The following is a 27,329-nucleotide window of genomic DNA, read 5'->3' as shown; positions in this document are numbered from 1 at the left end:
CAATGTATTCAATGGGGCTTACTCAATCAGGGAAAACTGTACCCTGAAGTGATAAGGAACTTGTTCTTTTAGCAAGTCTTTTAAGTTGAGACCTTATCCCAGTCTGTGTTGGAATTGCTTTTTAATATGTTTTAAACCTTTTCCTTAAAAAAAAGTTTTTAAAGCTTTAAAAATGTTTTTAAAGATGTTTTGTTTTAATATATTTTAAAGTCTGTTTTTATTATTTTTAAAGTGTTTTTAGTGCTTTTGTTTGCTGCCCTGGGCTCCTACTGGGAGGAAGGGCGGGATATAAATCAAATAATAAATAAATATAAATAAATAAATAAACTTCATTCACCCAACCCAGAATTTGGAATCATGCCACTTTAAGCTGTTTTCCAACTGTTTATACTTTTTATGGTTATCGGTTTTTATAGTGATTTATTTCTTATTGTGAGCTGCCTTGGTTTCCAATCACCAACCCTACCCACACACATATATATGCAGGTGTAAAAATACACCCCATATAATAGTTTATTGTCAAACCAATTGGTCACTGAGGAACATTTTTTTAAAAAAATCAGTATTAGTTTCCCACATAATAAAAACTGTGATAAACCCTGTCTAATTTCTTTAAAAATAGGGTTGGAGGGGGAGAGAAAGATTTACAACACAAACACAAGTCTGCGATATGTTTACTCAAAAGTCCCATTAATTTACAGTACAATCCTAACCATGTCTACTCAAAAGTAAGTCCTAATGGAGTTCGATGGGGTTTACTCCAGGTACATGGGATTAGAATTGCTTTACTCCCAGAAAAGCAGATATTGGATTAAATACTTTCATATTTCATAGCCCAGTGTCTGACTCTTGGACAGAAGAGAAAAAACAACGTTAAGCCATATTACTTACACAAACTGCAAAAATATTAAAGCCACCATTTTATGACGTTGAAATTAAGCCTAGGCATGCCTGGATCAACACATCACAACCCTGGCTTCATTGGCTACAATCCTGAAAGGGCAGGGTTACAGCCAGAGCTTTGAAAAGTTACTTTTTAAAACTACAACTCCCATCAGCCCCAGCCAGCATGGCCACTGGATTGGGCTGATGGGAGTTGTAGCTAGAGCAAGGAATTGTTTTAGAGATCTGTAAAAAGCAGTCGCACGGGGAGAGCGGTTGATGTTTTGGTGTATATCTCGGGAACCAGACCACCTAATAACTGTTTTTAAAAAAATAGAAGCTGAGAGTCCGGAGATTAAGGGGTGCTAGTCAGAGTGCCAGAGGGCCCCCCCAAAAAACAGAGACTCCAGCCAAAAACTGGAGACCTGGTAACTCTAAGGGGCTGGTAGTGGGGCCCTTGCTGAGGCATAGGCCTTGGCAGGTGCCTGATGATGCCGACTCCTGACACTGGCCTTGTCACAGAAGGTTTCAACAGACATTACCTACACATATTCAGTTTTGTCATTGCACCCATAAGGACCAGAAAATTGCCTTGAAAATCATCGTCATCATCAAAACACTAATTCTCAGAATGAACCGGGGGAAGGCTGTAGCTCGGTGGCAGAGCATCTGCTTGGCAAGCAAAGGGCCCCGGGTACACAGGAAGCTGGATACGTAATGGCAGATTCAGATTCTGCTTCCAATATGAAATCTTGTGTTGTGTGGTGGTCATGTGAACCAGTTGATCATGTGATCATAACATTGCTTGAATGCATAGAGCGTTCAGGCATATATAATTTTGGAGAGTTGACCACTAACTACCAGTTGAATATAGAGGGAAAAGATAGTTTACTTGGTCTGGTGTTTTGTTTTCTTCAGACAGCTGCCAGCCACATGCTGTGGGCCCGAGGGTTAGATGTATTCCACAACTGCATGATTACACTAGAAGCTGAATTTAGCATTCTAAAAATTGGGGGAGGGGGATGAGGGTGGGAAGTTACTTACCTTACTTACCTTATCCATACTTGTATTTATTTATTTCGTCCATTTATATACCGCTTATATTTAAATAAAACTCTAAGCGGTGTACAACAAGTCCAAACATCTTAAAGCAACAACTACAAAAAACAATAAAATACAGTTAACTGAACAAAACATCCTCTCTAGTATCAACTTAATATAAACATTGCATATAAAACTAAGTACAAGAAATACAAGAAAAAAACATAATATACATAATAGACTAAACAGAATATTCCCTACATTTCAAGGAAACCACTTGTAGTGGTTCGAAACTGTGTACTTCAGCTGTTGTGGACCAAAAGAATTGCAGCTTTGATCTTAGGGATGGATGAATTTGTCCATTTTCCCCCCAACCTTAAGCTCATTTTGCCACATTTCCACTTCTGTTTGCTACTTTTTAAAGTCCTTAAGAACATGTGTGAGCTTTTTAGTGCATATTTCTCCAAGCAGACACATTTTTGCAAGCAATTTTCCCTAATGTAACACATTTTGTATGTCACCTTCACTAATATAATGCATTTGTGGCACACTTCCCCAAATATATGTATTTTTACACCTTGTTTTGGTTGGAGAACTGCATCACAAAATTCAGAGAAGAGTTCATTTTGAAAGATAGCTGTGTTTCAGTTTGTATATTGTCTCAGGAAGGGCATTAACTCTTCCCCATTCCCAGGAAGCAATTTTCTAGTCCTCATGGCTACAGCGATAGGCTTGCAAATGAATAGGAAATGCTGGTTGACATTCCAGAAGCTACAGAGACTGATGGGGAAGGTTTCAGTGTCTTGCATAATTCTTTGCCACTCTCTATAAGCAGTAGAATAAATGATGCAAATAAATGAAGCAAATAGCCAAACAGATGCAAAGTTACATGACTGACAAAATAAAATTCTCCTTGTCTTGGTGCAGAGTTGATGTTCCTACAGCACAGCAATTTAACATAATCATTTTCACATAGGCAATTAAAAATAGGTTTGGACGACAAACCCTTTTTTAAAAATAAAAAGATATGAAACTAGTTTGTGTGATCTTTTATCTTTCCCTCTTTTTTGTCATGATTGATACAACAGAAGCCATCATCATTTCCACAGATTCCCAATTTAGTTGCAAGTGTTAATTGGGCACTCCTGTTTGACAGCTGAAATGTCTCTAGCTAATGCTAGGGCTGCATTGTGGTTCTTCACATTTTGCTGAGAGACTTTCATCTGCAAGTCACTTATAAGCATAGAAATGGAGACAGAAACCAATAATGAGTGTACAAATGGAAGATTTTAAGACAGGTGTTTGCAAATCCATAACAAGTAGTGTGTGTGAGAGAGAGAGCGATTCCAAACATAGCAGGGATATTTAAGTACAGGCTGTCGGCTCATTTCACACTGAATAAATACTGGAGAGTGGGGGAGGACCCAAGTTTTAAAAAACAAAACTACTAACTTTTTTAGTGAGTGGAAGGATAAATCATTAAAGTTACCATCAGATCTGGGAACTGTGAAAGCAGATCCTCTCATTCATTCAACAAGTGGGACCTCCAACCAAATGTTGCAGCCGTTGTAAAATTGCAAAATGTTGGATTGCTCCTCTTTAGTGTTCCAGCCACCCATGCCCTTTTCTAGGATACTCATTCCTTTCCCCTCCCCCTTATTTTATGGTACCTCCCCCCCCACCTAGCAGTCAGCATTATACGGCCACTGAGCATGCTCAAATACTATTGGGCTGTATTTTGGGGGGTCCCCCCTCTTTCCTTAAGTTTTTTTTGTACTGCAGCAAACCTAGAGGTTTCCCCATAGCTCCCTCTTAGACATAGGTGATTCCATTTTGGCCACATAAGGATCCACAGAGAATGAGTCTGCTGTTAGTTCAAATGAATGATACCCATTACATGGGAAAAGGGCCTTTTGTGAGTGCCTATTATATCTGAAGCCCGACTGATGAATACTCGCAACAGAGCCTTCTCGGTTGTAACCCCTAGACTATGGAATGCCCTCCCCTGTGAGGGAGGATCAGTCCCCTCTCTTCCCGTTTTTAGACGGCCGCTGAAGTTCCATCTTTTTATGCAAGCATTTGGTTAAATTTCTACCCTTTATGCCATTGTACTGATGATTTTAATAATCTTATGGATTTGTTTATGGATTTTGGTATGTTTTTCTATTTTTAAAAGTCTGTATGGTTTTATGTATGTTTTGTATCTTTAATTCTATGTCGCCCACCTTGGGACCTGCATTCCACCAGAGAGGCTGAAAACAACAACAACATTATTGTTCATATTATTATTAAATAGTAATAAATAAGTATAATTATATAGGACAGAGTTGTGAGAATAAGTATACCTTTGCAGTTTGCAGGTTGCATTCAATGGATCCTGGACAATGGTCAGTTATGGACATTTGCTCTCCAGCAGCTTCTCCCCTGAGCTTCTATCTCAAGATGGAACTTCTCCCTTTCACCAAAACCAAGCATTTAAATAGTGCTTTGGAGTGTTCAAAGAGCTCCATGTGCTTGGTTGTTATGCTTAAAACAGCCCTGCAAGCTAGGTTGGTATTATGATCCCCCATATTGCAGATATGGAAGCTGAGGTTGAGAGGGAGACCACCTGAGATCACCTGATCAGGTCATGAGAGAACCTCTCCCTCATCACCACTGGAATGATGACAAAAGTGAGCAGCACATGGGGTTAAGGGCCATAGCTTTGTAACCGTACAGATCTGTAACAAGCTAATACTCAACCAGCCTATTGCAATGCAGACAGTGGAGAAGCCCCTTTGGGATGAAAATCTCCCTCCGGCTCTGGAATGGGCAACTGGCTCAAGGCAAAAGCCAGCCAGGTGTTAAACAGTGCCTTCCTTTGCCTGCTCCCCCCAAAAGGCGAGCCAAGGAGGTCATAGGTTTCATCCTGTGCTCTGCCACCCTAGTCAGAGGCAGCATGCTTCTGAAAACCAGTTGCCGGAAGCCTCAGGAGGGGAGAGTGTTCTTGCACTCGGGTCCTGCTTGCGGGCTTCCCCCAGGCACCTGGTTGGCCACTGTGAGAACAGGATGCTGGACTAGATGGGCCACTGGCCTGATCCAGCAGGCTCTTCTTATGTTCTTATGTTCTTATCCTTGCTGGATAGCATTCAGTGGGCTAGATCCTCCCGTGCCCAAGGGCAGCCTCTTTCCAAAATCCGCTTGAGCTGGTTGGCAATAGGAACTAAATTGCAAACTGCTCTTTTCCTCAGGGTGCTGAGGTTCCTCCTTCCACTGCTGCTTATAATGCACCTCTGAATATCAGTCATCAGGAATCACCAGACGGGAGAGTGCTATTGCACTCAGGTTCTGCTTCAGGGCTTCCCATAGGCACCTGGTTGGCCCCTGTGAGAACAGGATGCTGCACCAACAGGGCTCTTTTTTATGTTCTTAACTTGGAGTCAGAGTCCCAGAACAGTTATGGAAGTTGAACAGAATTTCTCCATCCTGACTACAATGGCAATGGTGGCCCCCAAATTATGGAATGATCTCCCTGATGAGTTGCACCTGGCACCAACAGTGTTATCTTTTTGGTGCCAGATCAAGACTCTCCTCTTCTCCCAGGCATTTTAGCATGTGTTTTTAAATTGCTTTTTAAAAATGTGTTTTTAAATTTGTATATTTGTTTTTAATGTTTTTAATTGTTGCAAACCACCCAGAGAGCTTCAGCTATGGGGCAGTATACAAATGCAATCAATCAATCAATCAATCAATGGCATACTGTTGATTTTAATTACAGTGCATTGTATTTTTAATTTTGCCTAGTTTTTAAAGCCAACATCTAAATCAGTATTGGTCCATCAAGCTCAATACTGTCAACACTGACTAGCAGTGGTTCTCAAAGGTTTCAGGCAGGGGATATTCCCAATCCTACCTCAGATACCAGGGGTTGAATCTAGCACTTTCTGCATGCAAAGCAGATGCTTTACCACTTAGATACAGCCCTTTCCAGAGGCTGCAACCATATACCCCAAGGATGGGGAATGTGTGGTTCTCTAGATGTTGCTGGACAAAACCTCCCACCAGCCCCAGCCAGCAATGGTCAGAGATGAAGGGAGTTGTAGTCCAACAACATCTGGAGGTCCACTGGTTCTTCATCCCTGCAACACCTACTCATCTGGGAGTAAACCCCATTAAATTCAGTGGGACTTCCATTATGTGAAACTGGGATAGTGGGATGGGGAAGCTGTAGCTCCCCAGATACTGTTGAACTACAAACCCATGATTCCTGACTATTGATCATGCTGAGTGAGGCTGATGGGAGTCTGAGTCCAACAGAGGACCATTTGTTCCCTAACCCTGCTGTATAGGATCTTACTGTTAAGAACATAAGAAGAGCCCAGCTGGATCAGGCCAAAGGCACATCTAGTCCAGCATCCTGTTCTCACAGTGGCTAAGCAGATGCCTATGGAAGCCCACAAGCAGGACCTGAGCGCAAGAACATTCTCCTTTCCTGTGGTCTCCAGCAACTGGTATTCAGAAACATACTGCCCAGGTGTCAGGCACCTATCAAGCCTTCTTTTAATATGTGTTGTCTTTATTACCATGCGGCAAAAGGAATGTTTGAAGTTAATCTTTGGATTCACTGGCTGCAGTGTGTTCAAATTGCAACTGTACTGCTGTGTCTTTTTACACTATTTGCTTTGCTCTGAGCAAAGAGATAAAGGCAGGATGATCAATCAGGCGCATGTCCATCCAGCAGGCGGTGTCCCTGCCTTTATTGCTTCAAGCCTCTTCATTACAGGAGAGACTAATTATGAGTGAAATCCAGTTCTGCAGTCTGAAACGTAACCTTGATGCCAACTTTAAATACCCCTTGTGTTGGAGGGAATGTTAGGCAGAGAGTTCTACCAATTGATGATGCATACTGGGTAAAAGTCATAAAATTAATCAGGAAGATTGGTATTTTAGACAAAGGGAAAAGCAACCTTCGGTCTTTTAAAAACTGTGCATGTGTGGGCATCAGGGATGGCTTAGAATTTTAATTCAGTTCACATTTGAAGCTGAATCTATCAGATTCGCTCTTTCCAAAACAATGTGAGAAGTGAAACATAGCCATCTTTCAAAATTCGCCCTTGTTCGAATTTTGAGATGCAGTTCGCCCACAAATCAATGATTACAAAAATGCATATATCAGGGGAAAGTGTACATAAAATGAATATAACATGCAAGCATGCATTATATGACAAGAAATGGCTTGCAAAATGTCGACATTAGTCAAAACTGTCTACAAAAAAACGTGTTTATTAGGAGAAATTTGCACTAAAATGCTGGAGAATTTTCATGAGGATTTTTCTTTCTGAAAAAAATAAGCAAATTGCTGCAGAAATGTGGAGAACTGAATTTAAGATTGGAAAGATGAGAAACTGAGAGAACCAAAACTGACAGATCTTTCCACCCCTAGTGGACATTGGGCTAGACATCTCCAGTGGGCCTGGATAATCTCCAGTGGCAAATTGATGCTGCTACCTAAGACTGTTTGCCATGTTTTCTCAATCCTTAGAAACATGAGAATGTAAGAAGAGCCATGCTGAATCAGATCATACCAAAGGCCCATCTAGTCTAGCATTTTGTCCCCACAGTGGCCAACTGGATGGCAATGGGAAGCTCAGAAGTGGGACATGAGCACAATAAGCAGTCTCCCTCTCATAATCCCTAGAAACTGGTGGAAGAGAGACATCCTGCCTCTAATACCAGACATGATATATAGCCATCGTGATTAGCAGCCATTGATAGCTTATCCTCCATGAATTTATCTAACCTCTTTTGAAAGCCATCCATCCATGTTGGTTACATCATCATTACATCTTGTGGTAGCAAATTCCATAGTTTAACTATGTGCTGGGTTATGAAGTTATTTATTTTGCCTGTCCTAAATCTTCCAACATTCAGCCACATTAGATAATCCAGGCTCTAGTATAATTATAAATGTATTATATTAGGAAGAGCCGTGCTGGATCAAACCAAAGGGCCAACTAGTCCAGCATCCTGTACTCAAAATGGCCAAGCAGATGTTTGTGGGACACCTGCAAGAAGGACCTGAGTACAACAGCAGTCTCTCCACCAGAGATGTAGTCATCTGGGGTCTTGGGGTATCTTAGACCCCTTACCTTTTTAGGAGCAGTGTCTCAGCAGGGTCCCTATCCTGTGCCAGCATCCTACAAGCCAATCGGCATGAAAGGGGAGTGTATTAGCCACTGAGAAGAATCTTCTAACATGTTTTCTTGTCCTTTCCTGCTGATTGGAGCTGATCAGAGTGAAAGGAGGTGAGTCAGCTACTGAGAAGACTCTTCTTAGTAGCTAACACACTCCCCTTTCATGCCGATTGGTTCCTACAGATGTCTGTTGTTGTGGGAGAAGGCCTGCGTGGGAAGGACAGATGAGTGTGGAGATGAGAGAGCCAGCAAGCAAGTGAGGGCCGTGAAGGGACTCGGCACTTCTGAATTTGTCACTACACTACCGCTCTGCACTTGCAGTTCCCGGCACCGGGCACCCAGAGGCATACAGCCTCCAACAGTGGAGGCGGTGTTGAATTAAAATTCAGCTGACAGTCTGGTTGGGTTCTGTATATGGAAAGTGGGGGGCAGAGGGGGGCATCATCTTGTCCTTCACCTGAAGTAGCAAAATGTCCTGGGCATGTAGTATTGCTAGTTGCCAACATGGAGCCCCCCAGATGTGGTGGACTGCAGCTCCCATAATATGTGATGGGAGTTATAGACTGACAGCATTTGGAGGACACCATGTTGGCTACCCCTGTGCTAGTCCTACCCTTTGCATTTTATCCATTCAGTTAGAGACTGGAAACAGGGATGAATCTGAACAAAGACGCCGACAACGGCCCATTTTCTCTTGGTAAGCTTCATTGATAGCTCATGTCCCAAGTGTTCGGATATTTCCCCCTCTATGTCAGATGAATGATAATGTTCACAGCATTAGTCTGATAATCTCTCACCGGCAAGAAGCTTCAGGCTGGAATCCAGCCAGCAAGACTTTACTCTCCCACTGGCCTTGTGCAGCAGGCAGCCATAGATCAAAATCAAGGTGACACATAATCCCTAAAGGAAGAGCTTCAGCTTTGATCAGCTGAGTATTTTTTCCACCTTGCTTGGCAGTATGATGTTCCTAAGACAGTGGAAGGGAGGGGGTGCTTCAAAAGCTGCCACTCAGTGACATTGATTTGCAGCTAAATACATGAACTGCCTCCACTGAAAATTATAATGTTAGGGGGAATATCCACTGGAAATGACAAAGTGGAGAAGAGCCATAGCAGCTCAGTGGTAGAGTATCTGCTTTGCATGCAGAAGGTCCCTGGTTCAACCCCCAGCATCTTCAGGTAGGGATGGGAATGTACCCAACCTGAAACCATGGGAGAGGTGCTCCCAGTCAGAGTAGACAATCCTGAGCTTGATGGACCAATGGTCTGACTCAATATAAGGCAGCTTCCTATGTCCCTATGTCTGTGATATTTTAATATTGATGGGTGTCCCACATATGCAAGGTTCTGTGGGTTTGCTCCATTCTGTCTCCTTATTTCCCATTCCTTCCCTACCCATGATCTTTCCTCCTCTGACTTCATGACCCTCAGCCATCTTAACCTGTTCTGCCGGAGTTTCTATGTGGTGTCACTTCTCTTTCATTCTTCAGATCTGTTCCCACCATCCCACATTTCCTCCATAATTTTCTTTTTTGCTTTGAGCCTCTACCTGTATGTCCAGGCAAGGTGCCAGACTTCAGGAGGCCCTATGCAAGATGCCCTTCACCACCACCACCCCTGCAAACAGTGGAGACTGGTGGCTCTGATGTGAGTGAGGCAGTTAATTCACAGGGAGCTGTCCAAAGTGCTGAATAGGTTTCAGCACTTTGGACAGCTCTTTGAAAGTTTGGGCTAAAACCTGGAATGGATTCACTGCCCTACGGACATCAGAGCCACCAGTCCCCACTGTCTGCATGGTGGGCTGGAAGCAGTAGGGTGCAACTTAGCTTGTACTGAAGGCTGATGTGTTTGCATGAGAAAGAGTAGACAGAGAGAGGGAGCGCCATGCTTCCTGGACAGTTCTTTCTTTCTAACCTGTGTTGATCCATCTTCCAGTGATAGACTGATACTCTTAGAGTTGCTGACCTCACTTCCTACTCCCTTCTCTCTCTTCTTCCACTCCTCCCTTGGAGACCTTTTGGAATGCTCTTCTCTTGAGATGCAGGTGCAATCATGCCTTGTTACATTTCTACCTTAAGTAGCCAGAACTAGGGATCTTTCCTATAAAACATGTATTTCCTTTAATAAATGCCAGTTTGTTGTTTTCTTAAAGTCAAAGTCTCAGGGTAGAGACACACTTACTGTTCTGCTGGTTCCAGTGCATCTCCACCTCTCTTTTCTGAAAATGGGGGCACATGACACTAGTCAAACCCTATCCCTTTTTACTCTAAAACCTGGTGGGAGCAGCTCAAGTGCAGGGTTTCACACAGATTTTGCAACTGATTGGTGGATCAGCCTGTTGCCCCTCCAGGTGTGGCCAATGGAAACGCTTTGCTTAGGTGACTAGACAGCCTTAGTGTGATTGTATCCAATGTAAAGTGTTTTCCTTCAACAAGGACCCTGTTACAATTCAGCTTCTGCCAGCTTTCAGCTGTTTAAAGACAACCTCTGTCTGAAGGGCTGTCAAGTCTAAGTCTGGTTTAAAGGTTAAGAACCCTAACAAGGAAGAGCAGCAGTGTCCTTGAATTTGCTCATCAACAGTTAGCACCAGGACAGCAGACTGAGTAGGCACACAGGTCACCTTGAGGAGCTCTGCACCAGTGGGATGATGCTGGCATCACTCCATAAATGGCAGCCATCTGGAGGCTAGTACAGGCCAGCAGGGCTGGACAGAAGAACAACTCCACCCAAATCCAATCCCTTGCTCCCCTCCCTCCCAGTCTGGTGCAAAGGGGGTTTGGATTGCTTTGTTACTTGTTTTTATCTTTGTTGAATTTGTTCGTTGTGTAAGCCGCCCTGACAAAAGGTCTAATGAGGGTGGGCACAGAAATGTTTTGATTATAAAGTTAACTCAGAAAGATCAGAAGCAGAGCACTGGAAAGGAAAAACGTGCTTTGGTCCTTGATTCTGCAATAATTCCCCCCCCCCTCTTTTGCACAGGCAAAACAATCAGGATAATGTGGGCTTTGTTATGCAACGCTTGCAACATCATTGGAGACAACTGTAAAACTTCAAGCGATTATTGTTAATCAGGAAATTTCCAGATGATTGGTTCCCCATGGTTACCAAAGAGATTTCTCAAAGCAAACCTGGAAGAAAATAAAACAATTGATCATAATTATTTAGTCATGGGGAATTAGATTAGAAAGAGGAGACAAAAGAGAGCAGGGACCCATATAAAGTAGGGTTGTGTGGCTCATCCTGTAGCTGCAAAGACAGAGGGAAATTGATTTCTTTTACAGTGGAATCTTTCCCCAAAAAGGGGGGGAGAAGGGGAGGATAATTTTTGAAGCAATTTTGCTGCCTCTTCTGTGTGAATTCTCAAACAATTGCTCTCTCTCTCGCTCTCTCTTTTAATGATTTTCTTGCACAGGTAGTACAACTGGAGCTTAAGTAGCTTTTTGGTAGGGCAGGAGTGCATACCTCAGGCCCGGAGGCCAGAAGGGGTCCAGCAAGCCTCTCCATCTCTCCCTCGGGACTCTCCCTTTCCCCAGCCACATTCCCTCTCCTCAGGCCACACTCCTTGCTAGCCGTACTTTGCACCCAGAATATTTTTACCTGTCTAGAATGTGTCCTTGAACTTTCATAATGCCTCTTACTCGCCTGGATGGAGGATAAAGAGAGGTGTGTGAGTGAGCGCAGAATCTAGCTTACCGTACAAAGGTAAAATTTGAATTCATTGCTCAGCCCACTTTTTCGTCTTGCCCCACCCACTACTGGCATGTGGCCCCCAGAAGGTTGCCTAGAAGGGAATGTGGCCCTCAGGCTGGAAATATATTCCCCACTCCTGCTCTAGCCCAACCTATTTTGTCACATTTTTAGCTTAACTTCTCTTAGTCCAGCCTTCCTCAAGGTTTTGTGCTTTAACCTACCCTTTCTAAACTTCCCCCCATATACTTCATCTCCCTACCCCACAGCCCAGCACAAAGCATTGGCTCCACAGCAGTGCAGAGATCCTTGCATGCACCGTGCTAAGATCTGAGGGCTGGGGCTCTCATCCAAGAGAATAGGTGCTTGTCATTAGGGGGCATTGTAGGGATGGACAGAAGTGATTCCCCCTCCCCAACAGGTGTTCACTTGTACAGATAAACGGATTTGGTCCCGTTCACATTTTAATGCAAACCTACCTGATTCACACTTGCCAAAACAGTATGGGAACTGAAATGCTGCTATCCCTCCAAATTTTGCAAAAGTTCTCCTAGCTCTCCTAGCCGACATGTGCAAGGATGTGTCTGTTATGCTGATGACATGCAACTCTATCTCACCATTGCATCAGTCTGCTGATGACAAGCAGCTCTGTCTCTCCATTCCAGCAGTATGGTGATAACATGCAGGTCTATTTCTCCATTCCATCTGAATCAGGAGAGGTAGTTGGACAGGTGACCGGAGGCAATGATGGGCTGGATGGAGGCCAAGAAACTGAATCCTGATAAGACAGAAGTGCTGTGGGCAGGTGGTTCCCGTGTCCAGGAATTAAATGCACTGCCTATTCTGGGAGGGGTTGTACTCCCCCTGAAGGAATAAGTTTGTCGTCTGGGAGCACTCCTGGATTCCAATTTGTCACTAAAGTCCTAAGTGGCTTCTGTGGCTAGGAATGTTTATACTCAGCTGAGGCTGATTTACCAGTTAACATAAGAAGAGCCTGCTGGATCAGGCCAGTGGCCCATCTAGTCCAGCATCCTGTTCTCACAGTGGCCAACCACGTGCCTGGGGGAAGCCCGCAAGCAGGACCCCTGTGCAAGAACACTCTCCCCTCCTGAGGCTTCCAGCAACTGGTTTTCAGAAGCATGCTGCCTCTGACTAGAGTGGCAGAGCACAGCCATCATGGCTAGTAGCCATTGATAGCCCTGTCCTCCATGAATTTGTCTAATCTTCTTTTAAAGCCATCCAAGCTGGTGGCCATTACTGCATCTTGTGGGAGCAAATTCCATCGTTTAACTATGCGCTGAGTAAAGAAGTACTTCCTTTTGTCTGTCCTGGGAGCAAATGCTGTGAAGCCTTTAAGATGAATGCTTTGGCAAAATGTAGCAGAGCCCGCTGATGACTGCACAAGGGCCCCCACCATTTAAAGCATATTCCTGGTTGTTGTTGTTGGGCTGTGTGTGTATGTATTTTAAGATAGCCTGATCGTTTTATCACAATGTACTGAGACATAAATATTTTTATCACTCCCCTCTTTGCATGCAGTCTTTGCATATTAGCAAGATACACTCTGGAATGTCCTCGTATGAATATTGGGAAGGAAGATGTGCAGCCTTGTTGAAAGCGACCGAACCCCAGGTTTTCCGCTTTGCTTTGGTGACTGATGCTTTTGAAAACATATCCAGGATTTAATGGGCTCTGAGAATTAGTCATGGGAAGAAGGAGCAGGGTCAAAAATGAGGCAAATGAAAGAAAAAGAATAATTGATGCAGGATATAAATCTAAAAATCCTCCAAGGTTTAATGATTACAGCAGTTTTCACAATGAAATTCTAGGGCACCAGCAGTTCATGAATTATTTTGCAAAGAATTTGCTTCAGCCCCTGTCAACTCCACGGAGAACTGGGAAAGACTCCTATTTGAACCTCAGGAGAGTTGCTGACAAACAGTGTGGACAACAATGTCCTAGACAGGCAATGGTCTAACTTGGCATAAGGCAGCTTTGTAATCCAGAGCTCTCCATGTGACTCTGCAAAAGGTAGTTATTATAGGCTCTGGAGCCAGCAGCTTCATACCCAACCCCATCGCTTTTACTAGCACATAACTCAGGGGTGGGGAACCATTTGATAGTCCAAGAGTCACGTTCCCTTCTGGGCAACCTTCTGGGGGCCACATGCCAATGGTGGGCAGAGCCAGAGGCAAAAGTGAGCAAAGCAACAAATGTGAATATTATCTAAATGTGAATATTGACTACTAGGCTAGTTTGTAGATAGGCACCCCTGTCCTCCATCCAGGCAAGCAAAAGACATTATCAGAGTTCAAAGACACACTCTAGCCAGGCAAAAACACTCAAGGAGGGTGTGGAAGAGAGCCAGTGAAGTGCATGGTGGGGATGAGAGTATAGCCCAAGGAGAGTCTCGAGGACCAGATAGAGGAGTTTGGTGGCCCCATTCCCCCTCCCCCAGCATAAGGTTTCCTACCCCAATCAGTCTGATTCTTACATGCAGATCTATAGATCATGTTTTGTTTTGTTGTATTCCCACACAGATCTTAATCTATATGTGGCTGAAGTCTTGGCTGGCTTAAGTTGCTGGTGTTAACAGATTTGTAGGGGGGACCTGTGGCCTTCCAGATGTTGCTGGGCTATGACTCCCATCATACGTGGCCATTGGCTATGCTGTCTGGGGGTGGGTTCAGAGGAGGGCAACAAAGATCATCAGGAGTACAGAAACCAAGCCAAATGATGAAACTAAGCTAAATGCACCCAGTTCCATCAGCCTTTCCCCATTGTGCTTGATTTCAGAATTAACAGATTTATCTCTAGAGAAAAGAAGAGTGATGAACGGACGAATCTGTTAATTGTAGTTTCTCTCAGTTTTCTTATTTTCAATTCAGTTCAAACCTTTTCCACATCAGGTTGTGAACTCTGGATGAATGCTTCTCCTTAACATATTTGTGTACAAATTTTTGCCTGATATACACATTTATGTGAGCAGTTCCTCATAATGTAATATATTTTGTATGTTATATTCACTAAAATAGAAACCTTTTGGTGAATACTTTCCTCTAGCATACACTGCTTTGCATGTTTGTTTTGGTTGGAAAATTGCATTGCAAAACTCAGAGAAGTGCAAATTTCAATGGATAGCTGTGTTTGATTCACATATTGTTTCAGGAACTATGAACTGGCAGGTTCATATGTGAAACGTGAAATGAACAAATTCCCACCCCCACCCCCAGTCCCTGTGTTTATCAGCTTCTTGTGATATTTTCCCATTAAACTTTTAGACCAGGGCTTCGAATTTAATAATCCTCAAGCCTCTTTCTTAGAAGCTGAAAAAGCTGTGCATCTTCACCCTGGAGAAGAGATTATTAAGAGGTGATATGACAGCTGTCATCAAATATTTGAACAGTTGTCATCTAGATGAGGGAGTACATTTGTTCTCTCCTGCTCTACAGGGTAGGACCCAAACCAGCAGGTTCAAAGAACTTCCTGATGATTCCTGTTCCACTGCCAAACATGACTGCCTCGGAAGGCAAAGAACTCTCCTTCACTGGATGTTTTTAAACAGCGGCTGACAGTGGACTTCCTAAAATTGTCAGGGGGTTAGACTAGATGACCTCTGACTTCCCTTGCAATTGTATGTACTACTTTTGAGCAGTCCATTCGATTTACTGGAAAATGCAGAAATGTCCCGGAAAATGCAGAAATGTCCCTTTTAACCTTCCCACAATGCCAGCTTTATTTCTGCACACACATATTGGCATTTAAATCTTATTGCTTCAAATGGCTCTCAAGTGTGCATCATGGCCCAAGGTCAAAGAAACTCCTGATTTCAGGTGATACCACAAATTACTGAGGGAGTGAGTCAGAGGCATTCTGGAGATGTTAAACATTTCCCTGCAATGACAAGAGGAAGAGCTAGGCATTCCTTTGAGTCCTTTGCTGCTTTGAATAATTAAAACATTCAAATCCATATTTAATGGACCATTTCTTGTTCACTAAGATAGTAAAAATGAAGAAAATGGAGCCTGGTGGTAAAAATCAAATTATAAACTTCTGGTCAGATATCTCCCCTCCAGGAGAGATTAACATGGAAGGGAAATATATGAAAGGAAGAAGGAGGGGAAGAGCAAGGGAGGGCATGCAAAGCAGTAAAGAGTCCAAGAGGGAGTAGTTGTTGCAGTAATTTCCTCACCCTCCATCCCCATGTTTCAATAAAAATATATTGGGCTGCATCCCACTAAGGTCTTCTCAGAGAAGACCCATTGATATTAATACACCTAAGTGAGTCATGCTCATTAATTTTAATGGGTCAACTCTAAGCAGGGACTAGCATTGGATGCAACTCATTACCTTTTCATTCCACTCTTCCTCCAAAGAGCTCAAAGGCCACCTCTCTCCTATCTGAACTTCCCAACAGCCCTGCAAGGAAAGTTGGGTTAAGAGATAGCCCCTGGACCAAGGCTTCCCCAGTCTATCTCCAGCATTCTAAAGGCTAGGCCACAATGCTGAAGTAGGGACCCTTTTTCAACCAGAGGGATGTGTTCCCTCATGGGCAACCTTTTGCGGGTTGCATGTCAGTGATGGGTTGGGCCAGAGGCAAAAAGTGGGTGGAGTGATGGATGAGACTGTTACCTTTGTACAGCATACTACATTCCAGTTGCAGAAAAGCCAGACATACACACACACACACACACACACACACACAGGTCCCCATCCTTGATCCAGACAATCAAGAGGTATTGGGGAAGGGCCACAGCTCAGTGACAGAGCATCTCCTTTGCCTGCACAAGATCCCAGGTTCAATTCCTGGCATCTCCAGGTAGGGCTGGGAATGACTCCCTGTCTAAAATCTTGGAAGGGCTGGGAATGACTCCCTGTCTGAAATCCTGGAGAGTTGCTGCCAGACAGTGAAAACAATACTAAATTAGATAGACCAATTGTCTCAGTGGTGGCTGGTAACTCCATGTCAGTGAGGTAATGGAATCCACTCTGGGTTTCAGTCCTGAGGGGGGGGGGAATTAGATTTCAGCACTTTGGACAGCTCATTGAAAGTTTGAACTAAAACCCAGTGCAGATTCCACTGCCCCACTGACATGGAGCCACCAGTCTCTACTGGTTGGGAGTGAGGGCAACAGTTCTCGGTTAAGACACAGAGGAAGGCCAGAAGGGGCCAGATGAAGTGCTGGAGACATAATCCCAAGACAGAATTGAAAGAGGAGAGAGAAGTCAGAAGGTGCAGGAGCAAGGCAAGATACCTTAATTTGGTGAAGCAACTCTCTTGCTGAGAGAGTACCTACCCATCACACTAGGCTGTGTCAGTTCCCCTGCAACTACACTCCCCATGATGCTGCAAGACCTGCAGGCCTGGTGTCAGCACCCAGCACCTGTGGGCAGTTGCTGGAGCCTCAACAATTTGTCAGGGCCCATTGGCACTGATGAATATCCTGGGGGCCCAGGTGTGGTTTTTCTAGTGGCATCAGCAGCCATCTTAATTTCCCAAAATGCCTCAATGGTAGCATCACTCTGGGGTGTTGCAGGAGATTTAAGTGGCAATTACCAGGTACGGAAGCAGCCATGGGACCTCTGACATAGGATGCAACCCACCAGGGGATATTTTGCTATGGGCCCTCCTTCAAACCTGGAGCTGGCTCTGGAGCTATGGAGGGACATCCAGGAAATAGAAGCCTATTGCAGCCTGCAAGGTGAAGGTGTGGCTCTTCCCGAGTGGCTTTGTGGGAATGGCTGGTTGATAGCCTGATTCAGGCTGTTTGTCTATGTCATTGTCCAATGCTTTCAGCCAGGCCTAACATGCTCTGGTGCAGTCAGACACTCAAATTCAGTGAGTCCCTTCATCAGTTCTGCAATTGGTCCTCCCAAGCCAAACCTCACATATCAATTGTCCAAATTTGTTTCTTTTCTAAATGTGATGTCATTCCTAATATTGAGCCCATTAGCAGAGCTGCTGGGGTGTCATGAATTGTTAATATCTGCTCAGGGGGCAACTGTTGGCAGCAGAATCATGATATAGAGTGCAATCTGGGCCCTGGGAGGCTGGCTTGGTTGGCCAAAGGAAGAACTGTCTGGTGCAATCCACAAACAGTGCAGTCACAGCTGGTATGCAAGAAAACCAATGAAACTGGGAGTTAGGTAGACCTAAGGGAAAGAGGGCCAAAAAAATGGAAAGCCTTATATAAGGCTTGGGGCAGAACATAAGAAGAGCCTGCTGGATCAGGCCAGTGGGCCCATCTAGTCCACCATCCTGTTCTCACAGAGGCTAACCAGATGCCTACATGAAGCCCACAAGCTGGACCCAAGCACAAGAGCACTCTCCCAACACAGAAGGGGCTGTGTGATGTGAATGGGCACTTTGAAAGTTGGGGATAAGCAGTCCAGGGAACAAAGCCCCAAAATTAATCTGGGGAGGCAGAGATGCCTGTGGAATTCATTCTTATATGAACTGACCTGGTCTGCACCTCCAGCACTAATGTGCAGACTTGAACATTTGTTGTTGTTATGTGCCTTCAAGTCAATTATGATTTATAGCGACCCTATGAATCAACAACCTACAGTAGCATGTGTTATAAACCCCCCTGTTCAGATCTTGTACGTTCAGGTCTGTGGCTCCCTTTATGGAATCAATCCATCTCTTGTTTGGCCTTCCTCTTTTTCTACTTCCTTCTGTTTTTCCCCAGCATTATTGTCTTTTCTAATGAATCATGTCTGCTCATTATGTGTCCAAATTATGATAACCTCAGTTTCATCACCTTAGGTTCTAATGATAGTTCTGGTTTAATTTGTTCTAACACCCAATTATTTCTCTTTTTCATGGTCCATGGTATCTGCAAAGCTCTCCTCCAATACTGCATTTCAAACGAGTTGATTTTATCAGCTTTTTTCACTGTCCAACTTTCACATCCATACATAGAGATCGGAAATACCATAGTCTGAATGTTCCTGACTTTAGTGTTCAGTGATACATCTTTGCATTTGAGGATCTTTTCTAATTCTCTCATAGCTGCCCTCCCCAGTCCTAGCCTTCTTCTGATTTCTTGACTATTGTCTCCATTTTGGTTAATGACTGTGCCAAGATATTGATAATCCTTGACAAGCTCAATGTCCTCATTGTCAACTTTAAAGTTACATAAATCCGTTGTCATTACGTTAATCTTCTTGACGTTCCACTGTAGTCCTGCTTTTGAGCTTTCCACTTTAACTTTCAACAGCATTCATTTCAAATCATTACTGGTTTCTGTGAGTGGTATGGTATTGTCTGCATATCTTAAATTATTGATATTTCTCCCTCCAGTTTTCATACCTCCTTCATCTTGGTCCAATCCCACTTTTTGTATGATATGTCCTACATATAGATTAAACAAATAAAGTGATAAAATACACTCCTGTCTCACACCCTTTCCGATTGGAAACAAATCGGTTTCTCCATATTCTGTCCTTACAGTAGCCTCTTGCCCAGAGTATAGGTTGCACATCAGGACAATCAGATGCTGTGGCACCCCAATTTCTTTTCAAGCATTCCATAGTTTTTCATGATCTACACAATCAAAGGCTTTGCTATAATCTATAAAGCACAGGATGATTTTCTCCTGAAATTCCTTGGTCCATTTCATTATCCAACGTATGTTTGCAATATGATCTCTGGTACCTCTTCCTTTACTAAATCCAGCCTGGACATTGGGCATTTCCCACTCCGTATATGGTAAGAGCCTTTGTTGTAGAATCTTGAGCATTACTTTACTTGCATGGGATATTAAGGCAATAGTTTGATAATTACTGCATTCTCTGGGATCCCCTTTCTTTGGCATTGGGGTACTGTATATATCGAACGCTTCCAGTCTGTGGGCCATTGTTTAGTTTTCCATATTTGTTGACATATTTTTGTCAAAATTTGGACAGATTTAGTCTCAGTAACTTGTAGTAACTCTATTGGTATGCCATCTGTTCCTGGTGATTTGTTTCTTCCAAGTATTTTTAGAGCAGCTTTCACATCACATTCTAAAATTTCTGGTTCTTCATTATACGGTTCCTCCATGAATGAATATGTCATCCGTGCATCTCTTTCATAGAGCTCTTCAGTGTATTGCTTCCATCTTCCTTTTATTTTATCTCTGTCAGTGTGTTCCCCTATTGATTATTCAACATACCTACTCTTGGTTTAAATTTCCCTTTCATTTCTCTAATCTTTTGGAATAGGGCTCTTGTTCTTCCTTTTTTTTTGTCCTCTTCTGTTTTTATACAATAACTATTGTAATAGTTCTCCTTGTCCCTACATACTAGTCGCTGTATTGCAGCATTTAGGGTTCCGACCGTGTTTCTGCCTCCTTTTGCTTTTGCTTTCCTTCTCCCTTTAACCATTTTAAGAGTTTTGTCAGTCATCTATTGAGTTCTTTCTCTCTTTTTAACTAGAGGTATTGTCTTTTTGTATTCAGCCCTGATAATGTCTCTGACTTCAATCCATAGTTTTTCTGGTTCTCTAGCAACTAAGCTTAAAGCCTCAAATCTGTACCTTATTTGATCTTTATATTCTTCTGGGATGTTATTTAAATTGTATTTTGGCATTATGATTGCTTTGTTGTTGTTCTTTAGCTTTACTCTGATTTTCGATATGACCAGTTCATGATCTGTACTGCAGTCTGCTCCTGGACTTGTTTTCAAAGATAGTATGGAACTTCTCCATCTTCTGCTACCAATTGTATAATCAATTTTATTCCTATATTGACCATTTGGTGATGTCCACATGTACAGTCGTCTTTTCAGTTGCTCAAAAAATGTGTTTGCAAGAAACAAATTGTTGGCTTCACAGGATTCAATAAGTCTCTCTTCTGCTTCATTTCTGTCTCCTAAAACCCATTTCCCCATTATTCCTTGTTCTTCTCTGTTCCCTACTTTTGCATTCCAGTCCCTCATGATTAGCAGAACATCTTGTTTGGGTGTGTGATCAATTTCTTCTTGTACTTCTGTGTAAAATCTCTCCAATTCCGCTTCTGTGTTTGCCATTGGAGCATAGACTTGGATGATGGTTATATTAATAGGTTTCCCATTTAATCTCATTGATATCACTCGCTCAGACCTTACGTTATAGCTCCTGATTGCTTTTGCTACATCAGTTCTCACTATTAAAGCAACTCCATTTCTTCTTAATTTCTCATTTCCTGCATAAAATATTTTGTAGTTGCCTGATTGAAAATGTCCCATTCCTGTACATTTTCTTTCACTCATGCCAAGTATTATAAAGTTTCTGCATTCCATTTCTTGCTTGACAATTTCTAACTTTCCCTGGTTCATGCTTCTCACATTCCATGTTCCTATTGTGTACATTGCACAACTCCGGACTCTCTTTTTGCATCTGTGCACATCAGCCTCCAGGCTTCCTTTCGGCTTTGACCCGGTTGCGTCATTAGTCAGAGCACTACTAACTTGTGCTTGTCCATTGTTCTTCCCCAGAAGCTCAATGAGTGCCATCTGACCTGGGGGTCTCATCTTTCAGCACTATCTCGTGTTGCATTTTGGATACTCTCTTCATAGAGTTTTTGTGGTAAGAGGTATTCAGAGGTGGTTTACCAATGCCTTCCTCTGAGTTTGGATGCATCTTAATCTGGTGTCTCAGCTTTGACCATTCCACCATGGGTGCCCCTGCTAGGAGTCTAGCCTCTAGTTCTAGACTCCTGATGGCATTGCTGTCAGCTTGTTTGACACTCTCAAACCTCCTTACCATTAAGGTGTGCATTCTAGAGGATCCTAGACTTAAACATATTTATTTATTTATTTATTTATTTACTTATTTAACAAAATTTAAGAGGTTGACAAAAACACTAAAATTATCAATAAAATAGTTAAAAACAAGTAATTAAATCATTTTTAAAACATTTTTAAAACAAAACAATTATTGTTCAGATTTTGCACTTCTCTTTTTGGGGGGATGCAATTCTGTGTTTTAAAAAGATATCAACATGCACATCAAAATATGTATTTTAGGATAAAATAGTTTAGAAATACATATTTTGTCAGAAAATATGGCTGAAACCAAATTTAAACAGGAATTTTCATGCAGATTTTTTTTTTAAAGCAGATTAATGCTGTTAGGACCAAGTAGACTAATCAGTGAACATGTTTGAAACTGATAGGGATCACAAATACATCAATCCACCCCTAGAATAGGGGACCTGAATTTCACATACTAATTTAACCTAACTATATCTTTTATTGCAGGTCTATTTTAGCACAGCAGCAAAACAAGGCTACCATGAAAAAACTGAGAAATTTGACAGCTTTGGGGCTTTTGTTCAGTCAGTCAAGAAATCATCCATACTTCCTGGGCAGTGATGAAGCATAAATTTCAATTCACATGCTTTTCCCCTTATCTCCTTCCTCCAGATACACCAAGATGAAAACAGCCACCAATATCTACATCTTCAACTTGGCCTTAGCTGATGCCTTGGCCACTAGCACCCTGCCCTTCCAGAGTGCTAAGTATCTGATGGAGACCTGGCCTTTTGGGGAACTGCTCTGCAAGGTTGTCCTCTCCATTGACTACTACAACATGTTCACAAGCATCTTCACCCTCACTATGATGAGTGTGGACCGGTATATAGCCGTCTGCCATCCAGTGAAGGCTCTGGATTTCCGGACCCCAGCAAAAGCCAAGCTAATCAATGTTTGCATCTGGGTTCTCTCATCTGTTATTGGGGTGCCCATCATGATCATGGCTGTCACTAAATCTCAAGGCAAGTGTCTTGTTGCCATATTCCATCCTATCCTTTTTTATGGAGGCTTGGGGATAAAGAGGCACCACTTTCTGCTCTATAAACCATAGCCAGAGATGATCTTAAGGCTGTGCACCTTAGTAGGCATAGAGACATGTATAATTTTAGTAATGAGCCTGCTGGGAAAATGCACTTGCCGCATTTTGGACACAGGTAGAACCTTCTGACTTGGATTGAGCTTAAGGGAAACTGGTTCTTTTGGTTTTCATCAGAAACCCTTGTTTCAAGTACAGTCACCTCCCTGCCTCACAACACTAATTGGTTAGCCCTTGTGTCAGTCATGAAGCTAAATCAGCAACCTTCTTGGAGCTGTTTTTAAAATATTTCGTCATAAATAGCAGCTTCCTCCCTCCAATAAACAAGAACTGGGGGGGGGGTATTTTCAGTGAGACCTTGGCACAGGAAGAAATAGTGTTGCTGTTGTTCGCTTTAAAAAAACAAACAAAAAACCCTCCCTGCACACCATAACCCAACCCTGATTGCCTCCCTCAAAGTCATACATGCATGAAATGCTATCACATATTTAATGTAAGGGTAACTACTTGGACATCAGAAAGTGGATTTGAAGTGCCATTAAGAGAAACAAAGTAAGAAAGTAAGTAGATCTAGATCAGAGCTTGGAAAAGCTACTGTTTTGAACTACAACTTCTATCAGCCCCAGCCAGCATGGCCACTGGATTGGGCTGATGGGAGTTGTAGTTCAAAAAAAGTAACTTTTCCACACTCTGATCTAGACCATGGGGCACTAAAACTAGGTTGCCGCCGCCACCACCTTGCCCAAGCTCCGTTGAAATGAAGAGGAGCTATGTAAAAGAAGTTGCTAAGACTCATATTTCTGGGGTGGGAACTATGAGTCTTGGGTTCATAATGTTCAGCCTCAAATACAAAGCAATCATTGAAACTCCCAATTTCTTTTCCATCTCCGATTTTGATTCTGAGCTCAAAAAGATTCCTCTCATGCGGGCAGCGGGGCCAACCACACCATGAGTCACATGGCTGAGGAAGCAGATGGGGAGGGGTGGCAGATGGTGCACCGCCCCAACTACCACCCACAGAGCTGCTTGCAACAATTAACTGGCCAATTGACTGGCTGGCTTAGTGCCACCACCACCTCTACTCCCTCCTTCCTTCTGCTCCTCCTTTCCATTCTCCTGCCTGCATACTAGCTGCCAAGAAAGTGGCATAGGTGCTCAGTGCCTCACTCTGAGGAAGGTGTCCTGCCTCAGAGTGAGGCATTGTGGGTGAGGTTGCCTGGAGTGTGCCTGTCCCCCTTTGCCACAATGGTGGCAAATTACTGTTTAAAATTTACCTTAAACCTTTCAAGCCACTTTGTCAGCAGCAAGCAAACAACCAGGTCAGCAGTCAAGTAGATGAGAGGAAGTGGTAGTTTCAGGAGCTGCAGTGTGTGCTGGAGCAGAGAGTCTTACCCCTTATATCCCCAGTCAATCACTGCATTCTGCAGGTGAGGGCCTCCTGCAGATACCATCTTATCTCACAACCTAACAACATAGCAAGGAGATCTTTAGCATTGTGACACCAATACTATAAGGGGAATTCCCTCCCCTTAAATATTAGACAGGCGCCACCTCTGTTATCTTTTTGGTGCCTGATGAATACCTTCTTCTTTCAACAAACCTTTTAAGTAGAGACCTTATCCCAGTCTGCGTCTGTGCTGGAATTGCTTTTTAAGATGTTTGTTTAAAAAATTTAAAGATGTTTTTAAGATGTCTTGTTTTTAAGATGTTTTTAGTATTTTTTCCCTTGTTTGTCACTATGAGCTCCTTCTGGAAGAAAGTGCAGGACAGAAATGTAATTAATAACAATAACAATAGCAATAACAATCTTCCCCTTCTTTCCTTCACCTTGGCACAGCCAGCTATTTGGGAAGGGAAGGAGGGTGGAAGTGTTTTGGAAGATTATGGCAGGGAAGGAGGCTTTGGTAGTGAGGGAGAGCACCTGTAGGCTTAAAGGGAGGGCTATTATTATCATTATCATTATCATTATCATTATCATTATTATTATTATTATTATTAAATCTGCTTCATTCAATCGGTGAGTTCCAGTTATTTGATTTGTCATGTACAAAATACTCTCCCAAGAGGATTCCATTGTACTGGCAGCAGTAAGGAGATACAACATCAGCAAATCTTGATGTTCCTACATTTCCTTCAATGAACAGATGGCACTGGCATCTGTGCTAGCTTAGCCTTGGGAAAGAATGTCAAAACTGGACATCTCTTTCTCTCCATCTGGTGATCAAAAGTCTCCCCCCTCTCTTCCTCTCCTTCTCATGCAGGTGGCATTGTGGCATGTGTCCTCCAGTTTCCCGAGCCTCATCTCTACTGGGACACAGTCACTAAGATCTGTGTCTTCATCTTCGCCTTCTTGGTTCCCATCTTGGTCATCACCATCTGCTACGGGCTCATGATTCTCCGCCTGAAGAGTGTCCGCCTCCTCTCGGGATCCAAGGAGAAGGACCGCAACTTGCGCCGTATCACACGCATGGTGCTGGTGGTGGTGGCTGCCTTCATCATCTGCTGGACACCTATCCAGATCTTTGTCATTGTTTGGACCCTGGTGGGCATTGACAAGAAGAACCCCTATGTAATGGCCAGCCTTCACTTCTGTATTGCCTTGGGTTACACCAACAGCAGCCTCAACCCTGTCCTCTATGCTTTCTTGGATGAAAACTTCAAGAGGTGCTTCCGAGAGTTCTGCCTCCCCTTTCAGTCACGGATGGAGCAGAGCAGCTTCAGCCGGGCCAGGAACACTACGCGAGAGCGTGTCTCGACCTGCACTCCTTCTGAAGTCCTCAATAAGTCGGCATGACTAGACATGGACAGCCACAAGAGAGGCTCAAGGGGACGCAGAGGAAATGAACTGCATTCAGAAGTGACTCAAGTCACAATCACAGAATTTTAGCTGAAACCGTAGAAGTGACCACTGTGGGAGAAAGGCCTGATCACAAACATTGTGGACTTTTTGGAGTAACTTCAAATGCTATTTTTTTCCCCCTACAACCCATGAATAATTAAAAAAACAGATAGCATGCAAGAGAGGCACCAGCTGCAAACTATTTGTTTTTTAAGTGGATTCTTAAAACTGGCATTGATTGAATGTCTTTTACAGGATTTTTTAAAAGTCATCTAGTGTTGGCTTTAAATAATTTTGAAATGTTCACTGCACTTATCTTTCTTATAATGAAATTGGTTGGACCATTGCTTAATACATCAGTATTCATTCTGTTACTTCTCTCATTCAATATTGGCTAGGTATTTTGTAGGTATGTGCATCAGCTCTGTGTAGTTCCTCAATTACAAGGTGAACAGGGGCAATTCAGGTGAGGTTTTGACATCCCTGGGTCAGATTGCACTGTTTAAAAAGCATCCCAAGTCAGTTTACAGACTTCCTAAATGCCTGAGTCACTCAGTGGGATTGGATGCCCCCAAATGCTACATATTAAAATGGACTGCTACATTTTTTAAAAAAACAAAGCTAAACCAAACTGATGAGAGGAAATGTCCTGATCTCAAGTGGGGAAAAGCTTGAGAGGTGAGGGGGAGAGAGTTTTGTTTTGATGGACAGGTCTGTAATGTTAAATCACAGTGAATTATTTTCCCAGGGCACTCCGATCACAGTGATTTGGGGATGGGATGTTGAAGTAAATAATAATAAGAGTTCATTTTTCACAAGGATCAAGCTTTTAAAAAAATATTTTGCACCATCATGCCTTCCATATATGTCAATGGAGATCTCTGTTTCCCAGGGAGGAGATATGTCCCAAAACTCTATGGGGGGGGGCAAAGGTTCTTGCTAGAAGGTGAAAGTTCCTCCACCCCAGTCTTTTCTGAGGATTCATGCTCTTTTTTCCACCCTCACCACCCTGTATGATTCCTACTGTCTTCATCCCCAAACAGCAGTCTGTCCTTGCAGAAGGATCACTGTAGCTATCATTCTGAAATTTGGCAGGCTTCATCCCTTCGTAAGTGGTGACCATGCCTGCAAATTGCATCAAATTCGGGAGGAAAATTAGAGATTTTTTCTTGTCTTAAATCAAACTTTAAAAGTACTCTGCACAAAAACCTCTGGATGTATTTCCTACACTTTAGCAGGCTTAATCTACTCTGGAGGGACTCCTGTGCCTGCAAATTTCATCCACTCCTGCAGAAACATGGAAAAATGTTATAGCTTCGTTTTTTAGATTCCTCATTATAGTGAATTGGAGTGGGGGAGCTTTGCTTTTAACAGATACAATTCAGCCTTGAATAATGAGATGAATTGGAAAGACACAGAGTGGCTCTAAAATAAATGGTGCTGCATCCCCAAGCTATAGTACAAACTGAATCTAGTATTTTGATGAGCTAATATCAGACTCTAGCAGATAATGGAAGTACTGAAGGAATAAAGCACCATATGTTGCATTACCAACCAATATGAAATTGTTTTGTTTTTTATTTTTTTAAGTGAAATTTCCAACGGCTACAATATTAAAATCCAGTTATCCATTCAGAGGAACAAACATTAAAATTTAATATGCAGCTTTGAAATGTTCAGCTTATTTCAGCTCTTGTGGGGAGGGGATGCCACAGTACTAGAAAAGGACTCTAGATCTCTACTAGTAGCAGCTTGCTCACAGAGTAATCAGTACTATTCTGCAACAAAGATTGGAATATTGCAGCTTTTCATGCATTTCTCAGCTGTGTTGTTGCTGTTTTACCTTTCTATGGTAAGAAAAAGAGGTAAACCAAGTAACCTGCTTCTGTAAGAAA

General features: G+C 42.8%; 1 protein-coding gene across 5 annotated transcripts in view; it reads left to right on the top strand.

Moving 5' to 3' along the window:
• OPRD1 (opioid receptor delta 1) overlaps positions 1 to 25,389 on the top strand; it is a 63,973-nt gene extending 38,584 nt beyond the window's left edge. Inside the window, exons 1-4 of one of the 5 annotated variants that reach the window (XM_061596423.1) lie at positions 18,528 to 18,569; positions 18,710 to 18,747; positions 22,172 to 22,527; positions 24,857 to 25,389. In XM_061596423.1, the coding sequence (XP_061452407.1) occupies positions 18,731 to 18,747; positions 22,172 to 22,527; positions 24,857 to 25,389 (906 nt within the window). In that variant the 5' untranslated portion in view covers positions 18,528 to 18,569; positions 18,710 to 18,730. Of the gene's footprint in view, positions 1 to 12,674; positions 12,694 to 18,527; positions 18,570 to 18,709; positions 18,748 to 19,641; positions 19,660 to 22,171; positions 22,528 to 24,856 lie in introns of those variants that run through there. The other 4 variants (XM_061596422.1, XM_061596425.1, XM_061596421.1 and 1 more) reach the window with 4 other exon arrangements.
• Positions 25,390 to 27,329: the final 1,940 nt, after the last annotated feature.

Source organism: Rhineura floridana, chromosome 15, assembly GCF_030035675.1.
Source record: "Rhineura floridana isolate rRhiFlo1 chromosome 15, rRhiFlo1.hap2, whole genome shotgun sequence".
Classification (NCBI taxonomy): Eukaryota; Metazoa; Chordata; class Lepidosauria; order Squamata; family Rhineuridae; genus Rhineura; species Rhineura floridana.
The sequence above is the reverse complement of the archived record's forward strand: the minus strand, read 5'-3'. Positions and strand labels throughout refer to the sequence as shown.